General features: G+C 56.4%; 1 protein-coding gene across 1 annotated transcript; it reads right to left on the bottom strand.

Annotated features, from left to right (window-relative positions):
- Nucleotides 1–1,409: 1,409 nt before the first annotated feature.
- JN550_013879 (uncharacterized protein) lies at nucleotides 1,410–2,987 on the bottom strand (the record flags this gene model as incomplete). The annotated part of the gene is made up of 1 exon (XM_049312515.1): nucleotides 1,410–2,987. One exon carries the CDS (start codon nucleotides 2,985–2,987, stop codon nucleotides 1,410–1,412), a length of 1,578 nt encoding a protein of 525 aa, XP_049164153.1.
- Nucleotides 2,988–10,416: the final 7,429 nt, after the last annotated feature.

Genomic DNA, 10,416 nt, shown 5'->3' with positions numbered 1-10,416 from the left:
GGGGTTCCCTTGGTGCCCTGGGGGCCCACGGCCGTCATGCCATCGCCGGCATGGAGCTCGAGGTGGGGGAATAAATGGGACACCCGACGCTGGGACCCCTGTCCGGCCGAAATCGAAGCGCCGCAAAAGCGCCTCCTTGCTTCCGCGCGCTAAGGTGGTGGGTAGTGGGCAGTGGGGAGTGGTATTGGAACTTGGTGGGCCACTCCCCAGTGTGACTATGGTAGTGGATATGGGCAGAGACGCACCCCGGGGCACTATGGTACAGTAGCACCCGTCGGCACACACAGAGGAGCACGTCCGTGTTGAGTCGACCTGCCCACCACAGCATCTCGCCGCCCGTCATTGCCCGTGGCCTCGCCTCGCCCTGGTCACGGACACGGACACACAGACAGCTCCTCCCTAGTCCTAGCATGAGCATGAGCGGAGAAAAACCTGTTACGCAAACGTTGATTTTCATGTGATTGTCCCACCACGCTGATTGGGGGTCGATGGGATGCCCCATGTTCAGCTTTGATCTCGCGCTGTAGGATGGCATGAGCGAGTATGAAGCTGTTCAACAGTCGTTCGTTGGTTGTCATGGTCTTGAATGTTGTAAGTGGGCACGAACGTGCTCGTCACTTGTGTGGACTGTAGCAGAATGATCACGTCCTGCGAGGAGCACTTCTCTAAACAATATATGATGATGACCATGTCTCGGCACCTGGTACTTTGTTGAATAAATGATACACTGCCCATCTATCTTCCCTATCCCGTATAATCAATCCAGCTCCACCTTGGGTGGCCACGAGGCTTCCGGGGTGCTTGCTATGGCGGGCTGTTGTGTCGGTATCGGACCAAGAACTCGGCCCTTGAACACGGAACCCTTTTGCTCTTGCAAAGAAGCCCATGCTCGCTTGGACGAGGCACGAGACGACTTGCCGCCGCGGATGCTGTTCCCAATGAATTAACAAACATCGTGGTGGTAATATGAGACGTGTGAAGGTAAAGAAAAAAAAAATGAAACCAGCAATGACAGCAGCAAGCCCGTGAAGCTCTTCCCGGGCTTCGACAACCTCCGATGCCATAACAAGCCAAACAACCCCCAGCTGTGACATGAAAAATCCAATCCTAGAGTCAATGGTATCAAGGCCGCGCCCTTCTCCAATGCGTGCCACGTACTCCATCCTGATGATTTTTTCCCCGCCCCATCCCAAAGTGATGATAAATCATTGGTGTCCCCTTCGATTTCGGTCCCAAGTCAAACTAATGCACACGTCCTCCCCCGGACAAGCGAGAGAAGATCTTCTTTTTTTGGGTCAAGTAGACGCCCGACGCCGCAAACACCAGCCCCTACTCCCAGATTCCGCCCTCTTTTGGATGCAAGTGCCTCAAATCCGTTGCGCCACCTATGAAAAGAAGGACTGAAGACTTTAATGTTGGTAAGTGAAAGAGCCCCCTGCGGGCCAGGTAGTGCCGCTGCTCGATGGCGGGAGCATGCCATCGGGGGTCTGCCCGTCGCTGGCCGAGTGAAATTCCGCGTTGCCGTCGGTTTCCCCCAGCGCGGCTCCATAGCTTGTGGGCTGAACCACGCCTGTCGACCCCGAACTGCCTGCATGGGGCAGACCACTGAAGGACGAAGAGTCGTGATCCTGGGAGCCGTTGCTGTACGACGTACTGTTTCGAGCAGCCGAGCTCGAATCGTATCCCAAATGTTGGCTGGATCCTGTCGAGGTTCCCTGTGAGCCGAATAGATTGTGAGGGCTGCTGAATGACCCGTTACTGAGGCTTTGGCTCAGACCCCCGTTGCTTGGCACAATGCCACTACCATTAAGCTGGCTTCGTTGCAGAGAGCTAGGTGTGTGAAAGGGAATCCCGTGGCTAGGGCTCTGCGCGTAGGCAACCGATTGAGACCGTCGAGCGTCTGGCAGCGTGAAGCTTTGGCTGTGGTTGAGAGAGCGATGGGTCTGCGGCGTTGCCGCGTCCCATGTGAAAGATGGAGCTGGCGCAGTTGCGTAAACACTCGAAGGCAGGCCGTGAGCGGACGATAGAGACTGGTGAGCCTGCGGAAGCTGGTAGGAAGGAGGTGTGGGTATGTAAGGATTGGTGCTGCCCCATCCGCTGGACAGGTTGGCATGCGGGACGGAATACGAGCGTCCTCCGGGTCCCATCAGCGGCTGGCCCATGGTACCGTCCCCGTTTATAAACTGTCGTCCGTCGTCGGAAACGAAGAAGATCTCGTGGTCGTCCACCGGGGCTCGGAAGTTGCTGGACTGGATCAGTTCCGATCGTGGGGTGTAAAACTTCAAGTCCGTCTGGCTCGGGGTGAGCAGTCGGTTCGCCTTGACGTCCTCCAGGCTGTAGTACGAGACCAAGTGGTGTGTAACTCCCTGTGCCGTCACACTAATGGTCTTCTTGATGAGTCCGTCCGGCTTGAACTGGTAACTGTCCACCAGCGAACCAACGTATTGGCGTTCGAAATCGCTGGCGTTCGGACTGCCGTTGTTTTCGAAGGGGCTCGATGACGTCGAAGGCGGTACCATCGTGGTCGTCGTCAGGCTTGCGCCTCCGCCGGCGAGCATACCGGCATGCCCAATCGAATTCGATCGAGGTGGTGCTGTCGCCTTGGAAACGCCGTTCTCCTTGGCCTTCTTCATGGCGCGTTTCTTCTCGCCCGGCTGGAACGGCTTGTCTAGCTCACGATATATGAGGAAGTTTCCAAGAATCCGGCTGGGGCTCCAAGGAACGCCGTCGGTCCAGCGCTTGATGCCGCTCGAGTGCTCTTCGTAGATGAAGACATTGCCGCTCACGATAAGCTCGGATCTCTCGCGATCGTGCGGGCGCCTGGGTACGTGGTTCAGGCGCCCGAGAAGACACCCTTCAAACAGGTGAAGGGCGTCCATGGTGGTGGAGACGAGGCCCCTCCAGGTCGGCTGAAGAGGAGCTGCGGACGCTCCAGGTCCAGCATGACCCAGGGTCGTGGCCCCCGTCCCGCCTCCCGCCGTCGCCATCGTGGGATCCGGTCGTCACGATGATGGGGCCGACTAGAGTCCACCCCAAAGAGACTGGCTGTCGCGAGTCGACTGCGAGATAGAATATCTGACAATCCCCAGGAGATGGAGAGTTAAGCTTGGCTTCCCTTTAGGATATGCCAGGGCAGATGAACGTTCAAAGGTTCCTGACAAGGAAGTAAGGCTTTCTGGCAGGCGAAAGTATATCGTTTTTAAGATGCGATCAGTCTGGTAGCGCTGCAAGCCAACTCGGACTGTAGAAGGTTAGTCTTAGCCCTCGAGGGAGAGGTCTGCGGAGGGTGCACTCGCCGCCCTGGATCCCACCGTCCAAGGAGGATAGAGTTGCAAGTCCGTCGAAGTCAAGAAGGGCTGTGAAACCGGGAGGAAGTGCGATGATGGGGAATTTCCTGAAGAAAATGGATTTCAGGGAAGAGCTCGGTGCGTACCAAAGTAGGTTGAATAGAATATAACCACCGAAGATCGAGAGCTCAGACACCCCACCAATGGCGAATGGGCGTAGAGTCCGGCCTCGAGCTGCGTGCGTTCTACAGCAATCGGAAAATTGTTAAGCACACCCCCTCGGGGAAAGAAGCTTTTCAACTCGGCTGGTTGTGGCTTTGGTGAGGTAGGATTTTGTAACCGTAACATGGAAAAGAGGCAGTTTAAGAGAGGGTGGGCCGCTCCAAAAGTCTAGATCCTGAGCCAGAGGAGGGGTCTCCCGAGGGGATTATATCAACTCAATCGCTCCTCTCTTTGTCTGCTTTTCTCCTCTTCTCGTCTTGTCGATGACCTGATGCAGGGAATCGAGGTTGAAGCCCGGCGGGGAAGGAAAACTACTGCGTGAGAGGGCCGGAGGTTGTCGATGAAAGGACTAACCAAGAAGACTTGGAGGCACGGTGACTCTTCCCACCAAGTGATTAAGGTTTGTCCGGTTGTGAACAGATGTGGTCGATTTTGTACATGGCAGGTAGGCCAGTGCCTTGTGGTCGAGGACTCGGTCTCGGCACCGCGCGGACAGGCGTTCCAGGAATAAAGGAGCTTGTGCTCAGCCTGGGAGGGCTGCCACGAGCGTCTTTAAGCTTTAAAGCACTCAGGGGGATCCAGGAATGGCCGGAGTCCGTTTCTCGTCACTGCCGGCGGGGTCCGCTATAGTCCCGTCGTAACCGCTTTTGGTCCCGGTCAGGTTACCTGGTACAAGGCGTGCTGCCAAGCGAGTGGCAGACAAGATAGCAGTGGGAAGGGGCCAAGTCGGGCAGACGAGGCTCATCTGATGATGCGAGTGCAACAAAAAAAAACCGTATGTGGCCCAGTCCAGATACCATGCCAAGGCCAACAATGCTGGCTAACGTTTTTTTTGTTTGGCACGGCCTTGGTACGGGGGGTAGCTTGGGGAGAAATTGGGTTATTTACGGATACCTCTTACGATGAAAGTGCGAGACGGCAGCGGTGGTCCTCCTCAGATAGAGAGGGGCTACTCGTTGGGTAATGGTCCTCCTGGATTCCTGCTTGTGCACGGCAGGAGGCGTCGAACGGTGCAAGCTCGCAGAGATGGTCTAGAGTTGGACGGTGTCAATCCGAGGGCGACTAATGGATTCCGGGAGCGCAGTCGTGAGATAATAAGTGTGAGAGCGGCCCTGGTGGCTGTCTTTGATGCAAAAATGTCTAGCAGATCTGCGGTAGTGTCCGAAGCCACGGGCGAAGCGAGACGGTGGACGGTGCCCGTGCTGGTGAATGGATGTTCGAGTCCAGGACGACGGGGAGGGAAGATAGAGGAAGTACCTATGTAGTCCGGGTGCGGTTGAAGTTGCTATGCTGGACCGGGCTGTGCCGGCTTGGGTGGTGGAAATGCTGCAAGCTGCTTGATGCTGGTGCTGGTTGTTGTGCTTGTGCTTGTGCTTGTGCTTGGGCTTGGTGCCGTCCTGTTCTGTTTCCGTACGGAGACGGCGGCGGACGAATGGGAATCCTGGGGTGGTAGCCGGGTCACACAGTTTTCCAACGTTTCGGTCGGTCGTGCCTGGCATCAGAATGCTCTTGTGGAAGTGCGGGTTACTGGTGTTCAATGACGATGCAACCCAGACGACGACCAGGTAGTTAGTTTGGCTGGCTGTCGGCCTATGTAGCTGCAGCACTGCACTGTCTGTGTGGTTTGTTGGTTAGGCTAGACAAAAAGATCGATCTAATAAGAGCACTACCGCTACCGCACTAGGAACTCCCACAGCAGGAGCTAGCGACTTAGCAGGACTAGGGACTTGGGACTACCTTGGGTGCGGACTAGGGGGGGGGCCTAGAGACTAGGGACGAGGGACTAGGGACTGTGGACTGTGGACTGTGGACTGTGGACTAGGAAGTAGGGACTAGGAATTGGAGAGGGGCGTCCCCCGAGCTCAAGCTCGAGCAATGGGAGACTCTGCGAGGGAAGGTGCAAGTTAGCGGCACTAGTCGGGCTTGCTTGGCCCAGCCTTAGCTCGCCCAGCAGTGCCATACAGCAGTACTATCGTACTGCAGGTACAGTACTATGGTACCAGTCGGCGCCGGTGGGCGCCCAGAGAAAGAGACCGTGAACAGCTTCGATCTCTCGCGCGGAAGGAAAGAGAGAGAGACAGAGAGGTTAGCGAGCGGGCGAGCTGCATTTCGGGCACTTATGTAACGCCGTAAGTAACCAGTACTCGCCGTCGACCGTCTGCCGCCGTGGTCGACTCGGGGAGGCAGGCAGGCAGGCAGGCTGGCAGGCTGGCCACTGGACCTCCGGGAGTCGTACTAACTAACGTACTTTACTAAGTTACGGCCCTCGAGGCCACCGGGGGAAGGAAGCCGGCACGTACGGCAGGCACTACGCCTCAGTCCAGTACGGTGCCGCGCTCGCTGTTCTTCTATACGCGTGTACCATGGTATGCAGTTACGGCATTCCCAGTCTGGATAGTCTGTCTGGGTGTACATGGTTACGCAACGACGTTAACTACATCGATACCTAGCTCGACGACTGCACAATGACTGGAGCGAACCACACCCCTTCATTTGCGGCACATGCTGCTTTTCTGCTGGCCACTGCTTGCCGCAGATCCAACCAGGACGAGCAAGGGACGTCCACCGGCCGCTGGGCCAAGGGGACGGGGGTTGCCTCTTGCTCTGACATCGTGTCTGGCATGGCAAAGCTCAGAGAAAGAGAGAGAGAGAGAGCAGGGTCGAGCAAGGGCTTGTGCACTGCCGTGCCTTACGTGCGTGCGTGTGAAATCGGCGACGTCGGGCACCTATCGATCTTCACGGGGGTTGCTCAATGACCGAGGATAGGGAAAGGGGGCCCAAAACGGGAAACGGGAACCCATCCATGGCATGAAGAAAGGGACAGGAACAGAAAGACTGGGCTCACCACTCACACATACCATGCCGCTTTGGAAGGCCTGCCGCGCGCTGTCGAATACCTTCTCTCTACCCTACCGCCTGACAGCAGCCATGTGCCTGTCGCCTACCCACGAACCCCTGTAGCGAGCCCGGGTATTCTTCTCGGCTGGTCCTGCAGACAGTTTCGGCATGCGCTGTGTTTCGTCCTTCGGCTCTCGATGCAAGTGGCAGGGCGGATTTTGAGTTTGGAGGCTACGGGCCCCTCGGTACCTGGCCACGCCTCGTCGCTCTCGGACCCTTAAGCTTAAACGGGCGTATAGAGCTGCCCGGAGGTAATGTAGAAACCTAATCATCAGCATAGGGCTCACTACCGCGGGCACGATTACAAAGAGGTCATGGCATATGTGGGTAGCAAAGATACTGGTTGGCTGTTCCTCCGATACCAGGTAGGTACAGTAGCAGTCGCCTGCCCGATATTGCATGTAGTCCTGACAGCCCATGAATGTGTATTCTCCTGCTCCCACCCCCCCAGTCATGGAGCAGGAAAAATGGTCTGATTCATTCAAGTGTTTGGGCACCGTGCTCAGCAGGGGGTTTCTTGTGCAGCCCGTCCTCACGAGCAGCCCGGGACGATCAGGGATGAAATTGGGAGGGGATCGCGAGTCGCTGTGCTTACAAGAGATCAACCAGGTTCTTCGTCGGCAAGTGGAGGACACTCGAAATAGTGGGATACAGCCTATCAAGGCTGAGGGTGCCAAGCCTCCCGGGGTTGAGCTGAGATAAAATAAGTCGGCGTCGAGAGCAGATACGCGTACCACAGGCGCAGGAATGACGCGTGAGTCTTCGTCACAGGAGAGGTGCCGTACTATCGGTGTGTACTGGACCTGCCGAATTGATAGCTGGCAGCAAAGAAAATGAGGCAGAATTGCTGAGAGCCTACTAGCGCTGCAATCTCCCGCTGACTTAATTTAGCAGAGCTGAGACCTCATCCAAAGACGAGGCTGAGTCGGGGTTCTCGAGTCAGTGTTATCAATAGGAGAACCCTCCCGATTGAGATATATCGGCCCAACTGCCGCGTATCGTCTCCAGCAGCATGGCAATGGCTATGGCTATGGCTATGGCAGATGGCACTGGACAATGGCAAACCACGGACCGGCTGCGCCCCCAGCAAGGATCACTAACTGTGCTCGGGATTGGGCAGAGCGTTGCAGGCAAAAATTGGGGCGCTCGGGCAAGGCGAACGACTATCCTGTCAAGGGTTGCTTTTTGCATACTAGTATTCCAAACCCACGGGCCCGTGTTGAGTCAACATTGGACAAGCCTGCGGGTAGTGTCTGTGGGGTTTTGGGTCGTGGCTTCGGAAATGGCCACCATGGGCCAATCTGCAGGTTTGAAGCCGGCTCGCCCTCCAGTATTGTCCTCTCTCATGTCACTAAGGCATAGCAATCTCGCATCGGTGTCTTACTTTAGCTCGCGTCACCGACAGCTCGGGAGCGGCCAACGACGAACGACGATACTAGCCACGCCACAGAAGCAAACCCCCCGGGATCGACGCGGTACCAGCGTTGAAGATTCTTCGAGATTGCTCCTTGCTTGATGTTTCAATCGGGCATCAAGAACGACGGTCGATCAGTTCCTGGGGGTGGGTGGCCCTCTCCGGCATGGGGGGCGGGTTCAACGACGACAATCATTTCCCTGGTTGGGGATACGGACAAGCTGGGTCCCCATGCTCAGTCTCTGTCTCCCCCGTCCGAGTATTATAAAGGGTCCAACACCCCTGGAAACCGCCTGAGCTGAACAAGACACGCCTTACCACTACCGATGCGGGCCCCGGCTGAGGATTACTACATAGGTGCAATGACATGGAGTGGACCGGGTTATTCTGCTACAGCGGGCTGGTGGCCCTGAAGCCACTTACAGCACTGTCCTGGCAGTTCAGCGCCAGAGCCTCCACAACCCGTCTAACAGCAACCGGCAATGCGACGCTGCTCACAAACATCCCGGCACCCAATATGCAGTGGGACTAGTGCACGCTGTTAGGGCCCAGACCTGCTGCTGATCGGCAGGGTCTTGCGCTGGGAGAATGCTTCTGTCAGGCAGGGCCAGCGCTGAAGTGCCTCATGGAGATGAGGCATGTGTAGTTACTGGTTGGCTTTGCCTGGGACGGAATACTACTGAGACGACATGGGCGCCTCGAAACGGGCCCTTCAATAGACGGCGCACAGGCCAGCCTCCGAGCTCCCAGACACGAGGTTTTGCACCATGGGGCGAACCTGTATTTCCCGCCTAGCGCATATGACCTCAGGTTGGTAGATGACTTAAGTCGTAGATAGACGCTTGTAAGCATACGGGCCCCGAGGCTGGCAACTTGAGGGTGGTTTTACCAGCCCCGGGGCTCTGCAAAAGAAAAAGCCTTCGCAAAGCGCAGCAAGATCTACATTGTCCAACAGACGATTTCGACGGGCACTGTCGTCCTCTGCTTGGCCACAGCTCCTCGCAGCACCGAAAACAAAACAAAATATCGAGTGTGTGTGTGTGTGTGTGTGTGCGGGAAATCAATGTGAGCACAAGAACTTGGATGTGAACCTGGAAGCCGGGATCCCCTGCCTTCAAGGACTGGTCTCCGGTCTCAATTACCGCGAATGATTGGTGCGCGACTGGGGTCTACCCTGCAATTCCAGAGACGGAACAAACCTTAAAATGTGTTCAAGGACGCACACCCCACCAATTGCTGCCTGCCCTCCGATAATGCAACAATGGATCAATCGATAATCAGATTCTCAACGTGGCATTCCTGGTCATCAGCATCCGTGCAGTGGGTGGTGCACGTACGCCCACACAACGTTCGACAGCTCGCTCGGGCTGTTGCTGACGAAGATGTCTGTCCCGCGGGAAAAAGGGCTGAGGTGAATGTCTGCTACTGCACCTGTGCATAAGTTTCTTTTGCTAGCATATTGTCTAATGGTCGTTTCAGATCTTGCGGCGCATTTCCAGGTAACAGAAGATGTAAAACTAGTTTCGACGTCGACCCCCCATTCGCCCGCCCGGGGAGAAAAAAATAATAATAATAATAATACCATAGTAATGTCGTGCTTACATACTTGCCCACCATGCAACCGTGGCCCTGCGTGGTACTGTACATTGGCATAGTCGTGGAGTCGCCGACATGGCTATGGGGTTTGGTGCGCATGCGGGCATCCGGCTTGTCGGATCTGTGCCGTAGGACCCTCCCCAGTAGCAGCTGCCTTTGTAGGCCAGTCGTTCCGACTCGCTATTAGTCTGACCTGTCGGTATGCATCGCCGCGACGCATTGACTCCCTGAGATCTCGACGTTTTGCCACGGCAATAGGCATCTCGGGGCACGTCGGCAGCGGGCGCGGCATGCGCAGACGGGAATGTACCGAATTACGGCCCCCCCTGGGCCCAAGGGTCTCACGTACGTACTGGGGGGTGGAGGGCTTTGGGGGCGCCGTGTGCAGAGAAATTGGGACGGGCACTGCATTGCGCAAATCCTGACTATGCAACTCGCAAACCAACTGCAGATGCGCTCTAGTCGGGTTCGACACCCAATTGATAATCCACCTCGTCCGGTGACAAGATACTACGGCCGACAGCATTCGTCGGTTTGTGCGGAACGTATGCGGTGACGTCGTTTCCAAGTCGTTGCATGTGCATTTCGCATGCGGGGCCTGCACCCCTACATAGTCCATGGTTGGACGGTTGAGGAGTCGTCACAGCAGACGAGTGTGGCTTAGGTAAACGTGTAGTGGGGCCCCCCGTTCCGCCGTATCACGGAACTCGCTGTCAGTTCTGTCCTGTGGGTACTGGCGATTACCGTGCGTGCATGGACCTGGACGGGACTCGAAATGCTTCCCGAGGTCCGCTTAGCTGAAATTGAGTAATTTGATGTCGAGATCCATTGCTGGGGAGGGTGGCATCCAACCTTGCCAGCGCGCATGGCAAACATGGGGGCCAGGTGGGAATGGTGGAAAGGGGGCACTTCGAGAACAACTTCAAACACGACAAGACAAGGGTGATCTTGGAGATCTTGGAGCCCAACCGGCCAGCAAGGTTACCCAACCGCCATCCC

Source organism: Neoarthrinium moseri (genome assembly GCF_022829205.1).
Source record: "Neoarthrinium moseri strain CBS 164.80 chromosome Unknown scaffold156_Wmoseri_CBS_16480, whole genome shotgun sequence".
Taxonomy (NCBI): Eukaryota; Fungi; Ascomycota; class Sordariomycetes; order Amphisphaeriales; family Apiosporaceae; genus Neoarthrinium; species Neoarthrinium moseri.
This window is presented reverse-complemented; position numbering and strand designations above follow the sequence as displayed.